At 43.9% G+C, this 16196-nt stretch overlaps 2 protein-coding genes across 2 annotated transcripts in view; one reads left to right on the plus strand and one right to left on the minus strand.

Moving 5' to 3' along the window:
• Positions 1-292: 292 nt before the first annotated feature.
• On the minus strand, positions 293-3087 carry c8h21orf58 (chromosome 8 C21orf58 homolog). Its single transcript, XM_030781826.1, has 7 exons — positions 3031-3087; positions 2717-2774; positions 2274-2347; positions 1309-1512; positions 1105-1216; positions 781-926; positions 293-481 (listed from the first exon to the last, which is right to left on the minus strand). The coding sequence occupies exons 1-7, from the start codon at positions 3085-3087 to the stop codon at positions 293-295; spliced, it is 840 nt and encodes a 279-aa protein (XP_030637686.1).
• Positions 3088-4312: 1225 nt separating this feature from the next.
• The window catches only part of pcnt (pericentrin), a 37792-nt gene continuing 25908 nt past the window's right edge, over positions 4313-16196 (plus strand). The window contains exons 1-17 of the mRNA XM_030781827.1: positions 4313-4360; positions 7837-8010; positions 8642-8833; positions 9732-9881; positions 9975-10118; positions 10319-12265; positions 12379-12534; positions 12620-12715; positions 12841-12984; positions 13256-13511; positions 13989-14068; positions 14194-14428; positions 14570-14670; positions 14787-14898; positions 15094-15340; positions 15557-15629; positions 15847-16063. Coding sequence (XP_030637687.1) covers positions 4313-4360; positions 7837-8010; positions 8642-8833; positions 9732-9881; positions 9975-10118; positions 10319-12265; positions 12379-12534; positions 12620-12715; positions 12841-12984; positions 13256-13511; positions 13989-14068; positions 14194-14428; positions 14570-14670; positions 14787-14898; positions 15094-15340; positions 15557-15629; positions 15847-16063 — 4372 coding nt within the window. The remainder of the gene's footprint in view (positions 4361-7836; positions 8011-8641; positions 8834-9731; positions 9882-9974; positions 10119-10318; positions 12266-12378; positions 12535-12619; positions 12716-12840; positions 12985-13255; positions 13512-13988; positions 14069-14193; positions 14429-14569; positions 14671-14786; positions 14899-15093; positions 15341-15556; positions 15630-15846; positions 16064-16196) is intronic.

Below are 16196 nucleotides of genomic sequence, written 5' to 3' on the forward strand. Positions count from 1 at the left end.
TTATTAGTCTTTTGGGTTTATCATTTCATATTTTACAAATCATTTGAAAACTCCTCTACACATGAAATAATTTTGCCTGTTTCACATTTCTTACACATGTTACGGATACTTTTAGCTCTTACTTAGCAAATTATTGTTGAAATTCTCATGTGTTGCATGTGAATAGAACATCATGACACAATACTGTACTTTGTCTGGGGAAAACAAACCCTCCACCAACCCCCTTCATTATTCATATAAAGACATATTACACAAGCACTGATTTCACTGATTATGACATTATTTATACACATTACGTGTTTAAGGGAGGAAGAGATACTGGGTTGGTCAGATGATGTACTGTTGGCTGATAAGTCCCTCCCTGTCCTGATGACATCATGGGGGGCCACACTGCATAGCCGATAGGAGGGAGTTGTGGTACAGAAGGGCTGTAGTGATGATGGTGGTGGACGGCACTACCCTTAGGCTTCATATAATTTTCCTGTATGGAAATTACAACAGCTGTAATATGGAATGAAAATAACTGTCAGTTTGCACAGTCGCATGTCTCTTGTCTCTTCAGCACAGAACTAAAAGTATAATAAAATCCTTACCTTACCTGAAATCCTACTGTTGCAAATACTTAGTGAGTCACTTCTAAACTTACTTTTAACTTCTTATTTACAGTCATGTATCTGTGAATGCTTTACTTTTGGTTGTGGCCAATCCACCTGGCACCCAAACACTGAATTCCACCACAAGGTCTTGATGGGGTTTTTTTTTTTGTTTTGTTTTTTTCACCTGTCCTGAATGCGACGTTGCAGGGAAGCCCTGACCAAAACCCCCTGCTGGGGAAAGAGCCATGGGTGGAATAGCTTTCAGCATCATGTTGTGCATGATGATCTGGTGCATCTGAGCATTCTGCATGAGCATCAGCTCCACCATATCTGCAGAAAACACAACCCAGCAGCAACTGCCAGCTCTCATTCTTTACCAGTACAGCATAAACATATATGTATATAAAGTGGAATATGGAATGTGGACTGCTAACTCTGACTATGTCTGAATGGATATTTATGCAATAATATAACATGCGTGAAGAGCATATGCTTTATTGTTATCTACCCTCTTTGATGCTCCCTGATCTATATGAGGGGGCCTGTGGGGGCGGGATTTGTGTGATGAGAGGCTGTTGCTGTGGCAACTGTTGGATGATAGTGGCTGGTTGCTGAGGTATCTGTATATCGAAAAAGATATGGAGTCATTAAATAAACATTTAATATAACTAAAACAGAGGAAATGGAAGGAGAGAGAGAGAGATTTTGTCACCGTATGCTGGATGATGCGTGGAGGAGCAGGAGGTGGTGGAAGAGCAGGAGGAGCAGGGGCAGGAGCGGGCGCAGGAGCAGGAGGCTGGTAGATGTGAATAGGGGGAGCCACCTGAGGAAAAGGAGGCACAGGGTCCGGCCGACGTGTACTGTGGGCCCCGCCCCACGTGTGTGGCCTTGTTAATTCATCCAGCCAGTGTTGTTCCTATCACACACACGAATACATACACACGCACACACACACAATACAAATAAAACGATAGTCAAAACAACTTTTTATTGCACATTTCGGAATGACAGTTCGTCATCTCCTTCATTTCTGATAACATTAATTGCCTCAGCAGAAAGATTTTCTATGACAGAGATACAAGCAGCCACAGCGACATATCTTTGGGGCAACCTGAGATTAAGATTAAGTGTCTTGCTCTACTTTGCACTGACCAAGTGTCCAGAATTATAACACACAACTGTCAAGTACACAGCAAATTCTCCCATCATGACAGGAATCAAACTCATAACTCTCTGATAGCTGGTCCTGTTCCCTTACTCCAACAAGAACATTTAGTAATGTTTACAATTTTTTTGTTAAGAGAAAATTATTTTAATTGTATCTAACACACTTTAGTAATATTAGAGATGAAATAGCACTAGAAATATGTTTGACTCAAAATAAACCAACCTCATATTATTTGAATCATATTGTCCTGTCAGAAAACCCCTCCCATAATTTGGGATTGTTAGTTTACTTTGGAAATAAAGTAAAAAAAAAGAAAAAAATGGTCGCTGGATGAGTAGTCACAGTGTGCTAGGTTGCTTAGCAACAAAGGCCTAGAACATGCTCTCATAGTCTTGGCGTGGATTTTGGTGCATGTTTAAACAAGTGCTCATGCACAAACAGCTATGATAAGAGTTCTCCCTCCGCACAGTGGTAGCATTAAATTTGACTGTGTGCGATCCAAGTTATACCCTCAGTCTCTGTAGCAGGTCCCTCTTCCGTCTCAAAGCACTATGCAATGCTTCAGCTTGTCCGTCATAACTTCCTACAACAAAACAGTGAAGACATCATTCCAGTGTCGGTGCACATGTTCAATCTACCACCATGGGTTTTTTTTTTTGCATGCAAATACACAAAGAGCATTGACATTAGCAACTGCCTTTCACTGTATTAGACTTGTTGCAGCATATTCCCATTTACACCCACAAAAGGGGATCATCTAATCATGGAACAAGTAACCAGGTCACTCCCTGTTGTTAGAATAAATCCAGTCTTTGTAGATAAACTCTGTCCTGTCTAAATGAAAGTGTTTGCATTAACCAGCTTTTTTTAAATACATTGTACACTTTTCTCAATAACTGAACAGGTCTGTATATTTCAAAATTTTTAAAAAACAATTTAAAGGCCATTGTACTTGTGGATGCAGCTGAATCTGCTCTTTCCTCATAATTGCCTCTCTCTCTCTCTAGTTTCTGTGTGGAGAAAAACAAAGACACTTTATAATTAAGGGTGATTTCCATTTGTTTCAGAAACACCAATTCAAAACATAAAACGAAACATTAATCAGAAATATAAAACAAGGAAATGTATTGTCAGATCAAATACAATACTTTGATGAACAAACTGTGCTGTCATTTTCACTGATGCACACAAACCAAATGTTCATGTTAGAAAGGGCATACTTATGAACACACTCTACACTAAGCAAACTACTAGAGAATTTCTCACCTTTTCCAACAACTTTAATTTAAGCCGTGTCAACTGGTCAATCATTGGGTCACCCATGGTCATGGCAGAGTCAAAGCCTAAAAAAGAAATCCCCAATAATAATAAAATAAATTAAAAAATAATAATAAAAATCTTTTCACAGATGCATTAAACTCTAAGATAGTCCGTTTTATTATATGTTCGATCCAATCTTTTCCAAAGCGGTTCGTATGCTAATCAGTCAATCAAAAAAACATATATATCGAAGGATTAATGTTCCTTCAAATTCTTTGACCGCATACGTAGCTCACGACATTCGCACTTTGTCATTTCCATGTTTGAGTAAGACATTTTGCCTGGTTGCCAAAAACACACCTGTTGTTTCTAGGTCTTGCCTTACCTGTCTGTTACTATGCACCCCCTTGACACTACAACAGGACAGACAAATAAAATGACTGCACTTTGATACTATTGAAATGCATCTATAGGCATAACATATTTAGGGAGGGGCTCAAAAACCCCAGTATTATAATGATCGTGAGGTACAGTAAAGTAACTTTGTGCAGTAACGTCCACGTAGCCAAAAGGTGGTATTTGTAAACTGCACAAAATTGCTTCTTTGCATTAAACGTCGCAAACAAAAAACAAATGAGTGAACAGCAAAAAGATAAATTTTCAATTTATGTGAATTACTTTCACTTGGAATAATTCGGTTACGGGTTGAAAGTTAACAGATACACAGCTGTTCGAAAACGAAAGCTGCCAGTTAAAACTAGCCCACGAGTTGTCACTGGTCCGCTTGTTTTACCCGGGCTGAAGCCCGCTGTTTACTATTGGTTGCGAAGGAAGCGGGCCTATTGATAGACGTGCCCAAAGACCATTCAAGCAGTTAAGCATTTGCTTGCTTTTTGAAAACAATCTTAGAACGTGGTTACGTTTTCTCCTGTGTTACTGTTATAGGTCGTACTGGTTGTCTGTCGAAGGTTCAAGGGGAGTTATAGACATACGATTGGTTGGTAATGTGTCAGACGGTAAAAGAGGCGGTCACTTTCTGTGGAACAGGTGTATTGATGCAGTGCCTAAATTCCATAGGCTAGAAAATAGTCATTGTTAAATCTGATAGGTTCTGGCAAGCGGGGGAACCTAATAAGGGCGGAGCTGAACTTACTTCGCGGCCATATTGAAATACTTGCTGACAGTTATTCTATAAATTTCTGAGCCAACAGTGGAAATAGACACGTCTTTTTGATTTTAGACAGTCCGGGAAAATATTTTAATTCTATGTCACCTTTTGATCCAGGAGATGGACCAAGATGAAAGGCAAAGAAAACTAGAGGCCGGAAGAGCAAAGGTTCGTAACTTGCCAGTGTAGCCAACTTGGTCAGCTAACTTCTTTAGCCCAGCTAACGTTAAAGCTCTGAACTTAAACCGCTATGCTAAGTTGGTTTTTGTACGAGCCATCATAGCTGATGTTTTCTGATAGCTGTGTTCAAGCTGTGCGAAACAGCATTTCCCATATTGTATTACAACGGATGACTTTTAATACATTGTCAAAGTTAGCAATGTTGTTTCTGCTCGAGAACTATTCTGAGATTTAGACCTGTCTTAGGTATTAGGCTAACTGGCTAAGTTATTGTTTGCATTCAAGCACATCGCTGAGATTGGCTTGGCTGCAAGAGGTTTTATCTTCCAGGAACCTAGCGAGTCATTCCAGTAATATGTTATTTTGCAGATGCAATTAGCTTGCAGTGCAGTACAGTGTTCTCTGTTTTGCTGCAAGACAGCGAAGGAAATGCTATTGTATTAACTATAGAAGTAACGTCATAGAATGTTAAGTGGTCTTCAAACTCACGAGATACTGCCCCCACAGAGACGAAAACATCCGGAAAAACATGTTCTGTGGATCCAGCCCTTAACAATAACCCAAATAACAAACTCATTTAGTCCTTCAAAGTATTTGCTCGAGGAACAATTTTTGTTCCTTTCTTAATCTGCGATTGATATGTTTATTTATTTTATTTGTCAGCTGACTAACACTCTCTCTTTCTTTGTGTCTTGAATTGTATCAAGTAGTACTTTTCATGCGACTCGCCATTCTTTTAAAATATTCTCCGGGTCGATGCCTCATAAAAGGCGGTCCGTGTGATTGATGACTGGTTCTGCTGATGGTGCACTGCAGTTTTAAATTCGCAGACTGCTTTGAAAATAACTGTTCTTTTTTATGAAAGATGTATATTTTTGCGGTCACAGGAACATGTAAACTTAGATTAATTGTGATTCCATAGATAAGTTTTGCGATTCAGTGAAACTCGATTCGTTTGAAACATATTGTACTATTTTTTGGCAATGTTTGAGTTGTTAGTGAAGCCATGAGTGAGGGAATCTGACACAAGTCTGTCTCTGGGTAGGACCAGAGTTTCACACAAGTGTCAGTGGTAAATATAGCTCATAAGAGTTTGCGTCAATGGCCAAGGTTCTTCATCCGCTGGAAAATGACTGTGTGTTCAGTCTGTTTCCCAGTATCCGAGCAGACATGAATCTCATATTTAGAGTTGAGGATAATTTGCGGCCCTACAACATAAGGAGTTAAGAAAACGTGAATAATGTTCAAAACCGCTACACTTCGCGTTTAACTATGCCGTTACTTTCGTTTCTAATAACACGTCAGTTGACGATCGTTATCGTCACGTTTGGTTCCATGTTGATTTAATGCAGTTCGCTGAAGAGTTTCACTCTGTCAGATTCATGATGACTGCGGATTATTAATTTCTTTGCCCTGTAGGTGGCACAGCACATCCATATCACACGGGTGACTTTTTGTTGGAGTACTGCGAGCACTTAATTAATTTGCTTCTTTTTCACATAAAACGACTCGTGTCAGACACATACATAGCGTAAACTAAAAAGTTTCAGCGGTCTTTGTAGTTTTGTACCATTAGAGGCCAGTTTATTGCTTCAAGAAATGGTTTTACCGTTTGCTGAAACGGAGGTAATTTGGTTGTCTTGGGTTCTATGCTGGCTTTTGTCCAAACATGAACAAACTGTTAGATCTCCAAGAAACGATCTCAAAGAGTCTGACTTAAGTATCAGTAGACAGTTGGTTACCATGGCTACTGCCTGAGAGACATATGAGGGGTCAGTTTCAGTACTCGGTTCCAATAAAGACATGTTTCAGAAAACTGAGGAAAACTTTTCAAAGTGCAACATAAACTGGTTACTTGCATTTAGACAATCACATATAAACATTGAAATGGCAAACCAGAAAATGATCTTTTTTGCCAGTAGATTAAAAAATTCTGAACTATTAAATGCAATGATTCACAAGCCTCCTTAATAGATATTTCACTGTAGCAAACATAATGATTTGTTGTTCTGAATTGAAAATAATTAACCTTCTTGTGCTGTGCTGTTTGGTTTGACTCATCTGGAGTACTGTCACTCTCTGTTAACATTATTTTTTTTAGTGGGTGTACTGGGCAGAAGAGTATGCTTTAGCTTTGAAGGATTGTATGTGACTGATGCCGGCTCCTGTTTGCAGTTCACGGTTTGCTTGAGGCTTTGTCTGTGTCTCTATCTTATGTGACATGACAGAGGGTGAAAATAAACTGACTGAAATTAATTCGCACTCAACGAAAAAAAAAAAAACAAAAACAGGGGGGGGGGGGGGGGGGGGGGGGGGGGGGCAGCTTTAATCCAGTTTAACCGCCTACATGTGTTCATATTAAAAAGAACCAGGTCAGCCCGTTACCTCTCTCTGGGTGTCTGTGGGCTCCGGTCACTGAGTTGCAATTCTCGTTTTTTGATTTGTTCACTCATATGACTGATTTATTTCAACTCTAGTTTCCTCCTCCTCCTCCTCCATGTCTCTCAAGTGTATGGCTGGCCCCTCCCAGTAGTGACTTTTGCTGTAAGCTAATGTCAGTACCAGTGTTTTACATGAACGAAGGAAGCCGGATAGCAGGAGCAACTCAGGGACTGTGCGCCTTTGAATTCAGCATTTTGCCGTTTGACTCTTGATTTCTCTGTCGCGTTATGTAGTGAAAGGAGGACAGACGTTATAAACGTCATTGTGAGAGATGTGTGCTGTCTGTGCAAGAGTTTCCTGAAGCGTTCTAATCCAGCATAAGCTGCTTACGGATGCTCGGGAGAAATGGGCGTTTGGGATTATGGACATCCGGGTTGGATGCTTCAGAAATGATTCAGAAATTCATCCTGATGATGTATGTCGGCATGTTGACCCTAGAATGCCGATCACAGGTTTCCCACCGTACCGTTGAGGAATATCTGAGCACCTGGTAGAAATTTCGGCTGAGAGGCTGAAATTGGCTAGGAAGGTTTTTGAATGATGCTTTTAAAACTTAAATCAATTTGACTCTTTCGGTGTGTTTTTTTTTTAACCCTTAACTCTTCAGAGCATAATCCCTGTGTGCTTTTTACTTGTTTTCTACTATTTTGTCATTGTTCCGTAAATGATGGACTTACCTGGCTTCACATCTTTTCCTTGTGCGTTGCTGAGATTAACGTGTTTAGGACTGGACCGTTCTTCATGTCAGTGGAGTAAAAGCCGCTTTTTTTTTTTTTGTCATGCCTTGCTTTTCCTTTGTTTCCAATACAATGTGCCTGACTCACATTAGAGAAAAGGTTTGGGGCATTTTGGCATTTGAACTCTTTTTTTTTTTTTTTTATTTAGAATTTGACCCTTAACCTTTTTGAACCCTTTAACTCCACGCCCCCTACACTGCTGACGACAAGCATGGTCCTTCTCTGGTCCTGTTACCTGGTCCTTACTTACCTCTCCCTTTACCTCTCCCACAACCTGTGGTGCAGCTTGCTGACTTTAGACAGCGCCGGGCGAAAAGCAACGGTTCGGGCGCGCAGAAAAAGAAGACGAAGGGGAAGAGCCAGGCTGTCCAGGCGAATGACCGCTCCCCACAAGAGAGCCGACTAGAAGACTCCCCGCCGGACCCCGACAATGCCTGCGACAACAGGACGGGCGCCGAGGTTCGATCATGATTAGTTGTAGTCGATTGATGCGCATGGTCTCCCATGTGGAGATGGAGCTCAGAGCAGCTGATGTCTTTTTACCCTCAGCCTCTTGACGCTTTTATTCTAGAGGGGCTCAAGGGGAAAAACCATCCTGGCTGTAAGACTGATCCAGAATACAGATCTTGACTTGTCTTATGTTGTATTTAGCAGTGCTGCTTGGTTTTTCTCTCTTTCTTTTTCTCTTTCTTTCTCTCTTTTGTTCTCTCTCTTTGTTTTTCTTTTTTTTTTTTTAAAGGACTGTATTTAAAGCTGTTGAGTGTTTTTAGCTGTGCTGTCCTCAGCTGAATATTTTTTCGAGGAAGTGCTTTAGTTTGGTTTTCAAGCACAAATGACTCAAAGACCAAAAATATCCATAATGAAAATTATGCACTCAACAGTGACATCTACCTCTTTGCCAGAAGCTTAAATAAACCTATTTTATGCATGTGATTGCTCTGTACTTGATTCTTAACACTGTGTGTGTGTGTGTGTGTGTGTGTGTGTGTCAGTGAATAAATGGGTCAGCAACCACATGATAGCTGGAGGGGTGTATTGTCATGGTTACACACACAGAAAGAAAATACATGTGTTTTTTCCCAACCTTTAGGAGTCATCAAGGTCTGAATGCATGGACCACACAGAACCGGAGGCTCAGCTGTTGACTGAGGTAGAACCACAGACTGATTCCCAGGAATGGAGCTCTGTCCTGGAAGAATGTGTGGCACCAGACCAGCCAGTACAGATAGAAGACTATCTTGGAGAAATTATAGTAACACACACTGGCAAAGAACAACTGAAGGTAGACAGTTACACCTGTCATAATACCTCTCTGTGTCTAATATCTACGCTTTTAGGCTATATTCCATCCATTAAAATGACATGATCATGTGTTACATTGATGAATTGTTCTTTAGCCGTTATTTACTGTTGGTGAATTGCTGTCAGTTGCCATGAGTGATTAGAGTTTGACAGCTATGCATCCGCTCTCCAGGCAATTCTCTCCTTTTTCACTTGCACAGATGTAGCATATGAATGACTAAATTATTCAAAACATTTCACAAATGTGTAGGATATGACTTCAGTAAGCATGTAGAGCATTGAAGATGATCCAAATGTAGGTTAGTTGTGTTTGTTCATATGGATTAATTTGTGTTCATGCTAGTTGCACATTTGAAAACCGAAGGCACTTCTATGTAGGGCAGTCCTCAGCTGTTATTTAATTTTACTGTGTTCCCCCTGCTCAGTCTTAGTAAGTTAATAAAGTGAACTTTGTCGGTTTTTTGAGGGTGGGTTAGAAAAAGAAATGTTTCTGTTATACTACTGATCCATTATAATGCTGTGCTAACTTGCATGGTTCAGTCAATTCTCAAACTCTCTGTTAAGTTAATGTAGGATTGCTTTTAGTCTTAAATTGACCAAAATGCCATGGATTGGAGTTGAGATCATAGAACTGTGTGTTTTCAAATGGGATACTGTGAATCACAAATTAAGACCTTTTAATAGTTGAGTTCAAAAAGTTGAGTTGATTGAATTGTTGTACTTTCTGATACCTCAGATGCAAGTGTCACCAGAAATGTATAAAACTTAGACCTTAAATCATTGCAGTAGTCTTTGCGGTTGAGATGTCTGTGTTTTGGCGGTACCGTGTAATGGACGTTTCATTGTGAGTGTGATCGGTTCCCTTTTGTGCCGTGTAGAAGTTACAGGCTGTGGTGGAGAAGCGGGATGAGATCATCTCACAGCTCAGCATTAACCTGCAGGCGGCGATAAAGAGCAGAGATCAGGTGCAACTGGAAGCCCAGCAGCTTGTAGGCCAGATCCAAGCACTGCAGCAACAGCTGCAGCAGGTACAACGTACATCTCTGCACAGCGCCTCCACAGCAGATAAGATTATCTTTAGTGAAACAAACTGAGTGAAACCATGTTCACTTGTCCCCCAGGCAAAAGAGTATCTGCGATACAGGACCCAAAGTGGCCCGGACCAGCCCCAATCCCGACGAAACAGCTGCCGGGACCAGCACAGTCCGCCGGACCGCAGTTTTCCACTAGATGGGTTCCAGGCATATCTGGAGCAGTCTGAGGAGGTATTACCGAACACGGCATCAATACACTGAGATTTCTTTTTAAACGTGTTACCATTTTTGTTTCCCTTTGCCAAGAGTGCTGTTAAAATGCCGCGTTTTACACGAGGCGTATGGGCAGTGATGCTGAGGAATGAATTTATGTTGATGCTTTTATGAATATCTGACTTTTTTTTTTTTTGCCTCATTTTACTTTTGTTTAGAAAACCAAAGACCAGCAGTGCCTCCTGGCCCATAAAGAGATGGCGATCACAGATCTCCACCAAAAGCTGAGCATCACACAGGGCGCTGGCCACTCCGACACAGACTCTCTGCTCCAACGACTCACACTGGAACTGGAGGAAGCGCGCACCGAGCTGCAGGAAGAACGACAGAACAGCCAACGAGCGCAGGAACAAATCAGTGACTTTCAGAGGATCGTGGAGACTCTGGAAAGAGAAAGGACTGATATGGAGGCTCAGCTGACTGCGGTCAGGGCTGAACTGAGCAACGTCGAATCGCAGGCCCGAGAGGCGCAGCAGTACAAAGCCGAGAAAGAGGAGCTGAACAAGGAGATGGCTCGGCTCGACGGCCTGGTCCTGGAACTCCAGGGACGGCTGAGGGAGGAGGAAGAGGCTGGAAGGCAGCTTCGCTCCAAGTACGAGGTGGATATCTCGAACTATGACTTGCGGCTCCAGACTCTGGAGGAGGAGCGTAAACTGAATGTAGCCCAACTGACCGAAGCGCACGAAGCGGCGCTCAAAAGCCTTAAGGAAGAGCATGCAGATGAGGTCAAGCGGATCCAACAGCTTCTGGAGCGTGTGCAAAAGGCCAGAGAAGCAGAGCCATCGAATCATGGTGCACCCGACAAAATAAGGGAAAGTTTTAACAGTGTCGGTGTGCCTGAGGAGCTGGACAACAAGGACACACACAGTGTGCAGTCCGCAGACGCCCAATCTTTTCTGGACACTTCTGCTGATGATCAGCACCCCCTGATGGAGAGATATTTGGCCTCAGCGCCCACCAATGGTGCATCCTGGGCAGAGGAGAGCCTGGAGGAACACAGCTTACTGGAATGTTCTGGAACCTCCAGGTTTGAGCTGGACAGTGAAGTCATAGGCGAGGGGTCAAAGCTCTCTCACAGCAAATTTGTTGGTGACGCAACAAATCTAGAGCTAACCTTTACGCAAGACAGTGCAGGAGAACATGCTTCAGAACATGGTGTAGGGTCTGTTTCGCACGTCCAAAGACAAAGCTTCACCTCCGCGTCCCAGGAGCTTAATGAAAGCTCAGATGGTGCGGACCTGGGGAAAGAGCTTTTGATTCAGCAATGCCAAGATCTGACAGAGCAGCTTGAGAGACAGGAGAGGCAGCTGGAGATCCTTCAGGAGGAGGTGCAACGCTCTGCTGAAGAGGTTGAGGAAGCACGAGAGCGTTGGAGCAAAGCTTCAGAGGAGCTGGAGGAGGCGCGCTGGGAGTTGGAGGCGGAGAGGGAAAGGAGGCTCCAGTGCGAAGAAGTCATCAGCCAGAAAACGCACGAGCAGGACAACCTTAAAAACAAGCTCAGCTACCTCGAGAGTCAGCTTCTTCAGCAGGAAAACGAGAAGAGCACACTTCTCCATATGGACACTACAGAGAAGAATTCGGTCTTCCCTTCAATAGAGGAGCTCGTCAAGGAGCTCAAGGAGGAGAAAGTCCAGCTGTTACTCCAGCTGAAGCAGCAGGAGCAACTGGTCATTGACGTACAGGAACAAAAGCTGGTTGGAGACTCGGTGAGCAGCGAGGTGCAAGCGCTGTTTGGTCGTCAGCTGTCCTCACTGCAGGTTCAAAGGGACCAACTGCTGGCTCAGTTGGAGAACCAGCGAGATAAGAACCAGGCTACTTCAGCGCTGCTAGGCCAGAGAACCCTGGAGGTGGACTCAGCCAACAAGAAGCTACAGGAGCTCATGGTGGAGATGGATGAGAGGATGGAGAGGCTCCAAGCCCTGGAAAAAGACAAAACTGACCTTGAATCCAAACTTGTGTGCCTTAAACAGAACATGACCAACTTGGAGGAAGCCCTCAGCCAGGGAGCCATGGAGAAAATTGCCCTTGAAAGTCGCTTGCAGGCACTGGAGGAACAGGCCAAGAGCATGGAGAAAATTCTGGAATCGGAGCTTGAGAACTTTGAGGTAAGATCTTTAAAAACCCATTAATGATTTTGAAGGATTCGTAGCTCTCAAAATGACTTTATTTAACTGATAAAACTAGTAACCTTGTAACTATGTACCATACATTAACCCAGAACCAGTTAGAGGCCAAGAACATGGAGCTGGAGAAGGCAGAAGAGGAGCACATGGAGAAGGAGTCCATCCTGCAGAACGAGCTGACGGCTGTGAGACTAGCCCTTGAGAAAGAGGAGGAGGAGAGGAGCAGACTAGAGGAGAAACATCAGAAAGAGGTGAGTGGATGGAAACGCAGAACATGTATGTTTACGTATGACGTTTTTGGTCAAACTCACAATAAATTCATTGTCCTTTGTCAAGGTCCACAACTTGAACTTGCGTCTGGAGAGAGAATTTTCAGAGCTTAAGGTTACCCTGGAGGAGGAGCAGAGGAAACAGATCAGTCTCATCAAACAGGTAAAGCAGAAATGAAGTACAGATTCTCTTTCTTTCCCTCTTCTATCCTCTCTCTCTCTCTTACTCGCACTTATTTTCACACTGTACTGCTCTCTTCACCTTACTGACGCGCTCTGCTTTGTCAGGTCCACGAGCGGGAGCACCACCGGGAGCTGGATAAGCTGACGGAGCAGAAAGATGAAGAGCTGAGAAGGCTAAGAGCTGAGCTCACTGGGGAACTGAGGGACAGCATGGAGGCTGCACACCAGGCTGAACTACTGCAGGCACAGGTACACTGGGGATCTGACTTTTCGTAGATCATGCATTTTTGGGCTCTTTCCTCTAGCTCTTAAGTCTTCAGTTAGAGTGTCCACTAAATCGAACTGAAGTGCATGATTGCCTTGCCTTTTGCAAGAAAGGCAGGAGGCTTTGTCAACTTCTTGCAGATCATTTTTGCGAGATCTTACCAAGTCTTAAGTGGAAATTTTACACAAATAAATTACAGTTTGCTAATTTGATCACTAATTTTTTTTTTTTTTTCTTTTTCTTTTTGACCATCAGACCCAGCAGAGTCTGGACCTGGAGTCCTTGCGTCTCAGCCTGAACAACATGCACATGGCACAGTTGGAACTGTCTCAGGCCAACCTGCAGAAGGACAAGGAGGCTGCGCTGAGCGAGCTCCAGGCAAGCTTAAGGGATAAGTGGGCCCAAGAGAGCGCTATGCTGCAGACACGCCAGCAGTTTGAACTGGAGAAACTCCGGGAACAAAACAGAGAGCAGGAGCAGAAGGTTCAGCAGCAGCACCAGAAGGAGATAGGTCAGTAAAGCGGGGTCAACTGGTGGTCTTCGGGCATGTTCAGTAATCTTCAGTAATCGTTGTCTGCACGGCTGACTAAACTTTTATTGTTCACTCTCATGTCTTTGACAAAAGAATGCTGGGTCTGTCAGGTTTATGAGGTTGTTATTAAAAACACCTGGTTTTACTTATGTATTGGGTGGGACTGGGTTTGGGGAAAAAAAGAGTGATTTTTAGATTGGGTGAGGCAGGTACAGGTTAAAATCTGAACACAAGGAAAAATGGTGAATATCAGAATCGGAAGTCCTTAGTGAATAGCTATGAGCGTTGAATGTTCACTCTGTATATTTTTTTTGTGTATTGTAAGTCTAGATACAAGATTACAGAACATGTTTATGTTGTTGACACTCACTTCCTACCTGGATCTGTTTGCTTCACATCCATTGTAAAAATCCATCTGTAATATGTGATTTGTCATTGATACCTGTTCCCTTCCAGATGATCTGAGATATGAGTGGGAAACTCGCTTGTCAGAGGAGAGGACCTCAGCAGAGCAGCAGCAGGCCAGGAAAATAGAGGTACCACACGCTGATCAGATCCAACACTGCACAACTTTACTGTTGTTGCGGGTGCCGATTTTACTCGGGACGCGCGCATGCACCCCGATTCCTAGCGAGTTCATTGTGTGGTTTTCATTTAAAAGGAGGTGAAGACCCAGTTGCTGCAGGAGGCTGAGAACGTTAGACTGGAGCTCCAGACCAGCTTAGACGAGGCCCAGCAGAAGCTGAGCGAGACCCGGGCGGCTCTCGCCGAAGCCGAGGCCGCTGTGACGGAGATGCAGGGAAGGCTGGAGGAGCTCCAGAGCTCCATGGATCGGGAGGTGAAGCGTCTGGAGGCGGAACTGGATCAGGCCTGCGCTGACCGGGACTCTGCTGCCCGTGAGTGCCATCCACCTAACTGCCCTGACAGGGGTTTCTCCCAGTTTCTCCCATCATGTCAGAGGCATCAGCAGTGTTGGTGACTGGCCACAGGTCTTGGTGTCAAGTCAAATCAGACTTTAAGCATGTGTGTCTGTTCAGGTGCCGTGGAGGAGTTGGTTGCCAGTCACAAACTGGTTCTACAGGAGAAGCTGCAGCACGTCCAGAACCTGGAGGAGAAGGAAAAACAACTGCAGCAGGAGGTAATGCTCTCTCCAGCAGAACTGCCATTGGCCCTGTGGAATGAGTGACTGGAGGTCAGGGCTTCGTGCTGATCCTGGTCGCTGACAGCTCTGTGCTCTGCTTGCTTTGCTTTCAGATGGAGCGTTTGGAAGCTGAACATGCTGCCCTGAAGGCTAGTTCTGAGCAGGAGGTCGCTCAGCTCTGGTCCCAGCTGGAAAGCATGAGGACAAGCCGGCAGGAGCTGGGAGGTAAGGACAACCCCCTTGCTTTGAATTAGCTGATGCCACAAACATTTCGAAGGGGATTAAACAACAGATGCCGAAATGCCACTGTCATTTTTCCTCTCTTTCCATTCTCTCTCTCGTTCCCTTATTCTGTTTCTCTGTCCTTCGTTCACTCGCCACCTCTGTCGTTTCTAAACTTATTCACCTCCTTTTCCTCAGAGTTGAAGGAGCAGCTGCTCGCCCGCTCGTCGCGGGTCGACGACATTGAGCGGCTGAAGCAGGAGTTTGCTCAGCAGCGACGGGACGTCCAGGAGCAGAACGAGGCCGAGCTGGAGAACCTGCGCGTGTACTTTGAGCAGAGACTGCGTGCCAGTGAGGAGAGCCACCGTGAGGAGATCGCCCTGTTGCAGCTCCGCTTGGTGGAGGGAGCCCTGGAGGAGTCTGTGCTCAAGACTGGAGATTCAAGGTTTGCTAGAACATTCCTGCCTCTCAAAAGAAGTTACCTTACCTTTATGGCCTGTTTAATTAGGTTACTTCTGTTTTGCATGAATGATAGATTTGAAGGCCTATCTGACACCAGTCTGTCTCTGACTTGTGTATAAAAATGCTTAACTTTTTCAGTAACTCTAGAATTGAATATTATATGTGGGGTCAGTACTAACCGACTGATGGTTTTGTTCAGTTTTCTTGAGAAGGGTGAGGAAGAGAGCAGAGACACTCTAGCAGAGATCAACCAGCAGCTGGAGAAACACAAGGTAACAATTAAACCAGTGAATAAAGCACTGACAAGCTCCGTAAAGCTTGCAGCAACAGCTTGTAACAACAAGGTTATTGAGACGTGATTTTCACAGTGGAAATGGAGCATAAACCATCATGTGATGCTGTTTTTCTTCTTTACCATCTGTGTCACAGGCACATATGTAAATGTATACACATTTGCTTTTCTCTCACCTGGGTGTGTGTGTGTGTCAGGAGGAGCTGGACTCTTTGAAGCTGCAGTTGGAGGAGAGACATAGACAGGAGCTGGAACAGTTACGCTCCACCTTGGCCCTGTCTCACAGAGAGGATCTGCTCCGTGCCCGCACAGAACTCACGGACCGTTACTACCAAGACCTGAACGAACTCAAAACCAAACACGCACTGGAACTGGAGCAGCTCCGGGCCAAGCTCTCTGACAGTCACGTTAAAGGTGAGATGCACCCGCAGGCCTCTAGGAGGTGCTGTGTGTATGCGTTACACTCACAAATAATTACTCTACATTTGTAATATATGTTATATATAATATACACAAGTTCTTTATCGTCGAAAATAATCTGAAACAC

Source organism: Chanos chanos, chromosome 8 (assembly GCF_902362185.1).
Source record: "Chanos chanos chromosome 8, fChaCha1.1, whole genome shotgun sequence".
Taxonomy (NCBI): Eukaryota; Metazoa; Chordata; class Actinopteri; order Gonorynchiformes; family Chanidae; genus Chanos; species Chanos chanos.

Coding starts and splice junctions, on each gene's coding strand:
- c8h21orf58 (XM_030781826.1), bottom strand. CDS start 3,087: ATGGGTGACCCAATGATTGACCAGTTGACACGGCTTAAATTAAAGTTG. Junction 2,348..2,716: donor AGATTCAGCTGCATCCACAA/GTACAATGGCCT, acceptor GTTTTGTTGTAG/GAAGTTATGACGGACAAGCT. Junction 1,217..1,308: donor CACGCATCATCCAGCATACG/GTGACAAAATCT, acceptor TTCGATATACAG/ATACCTCAGCAACCAGCCAC.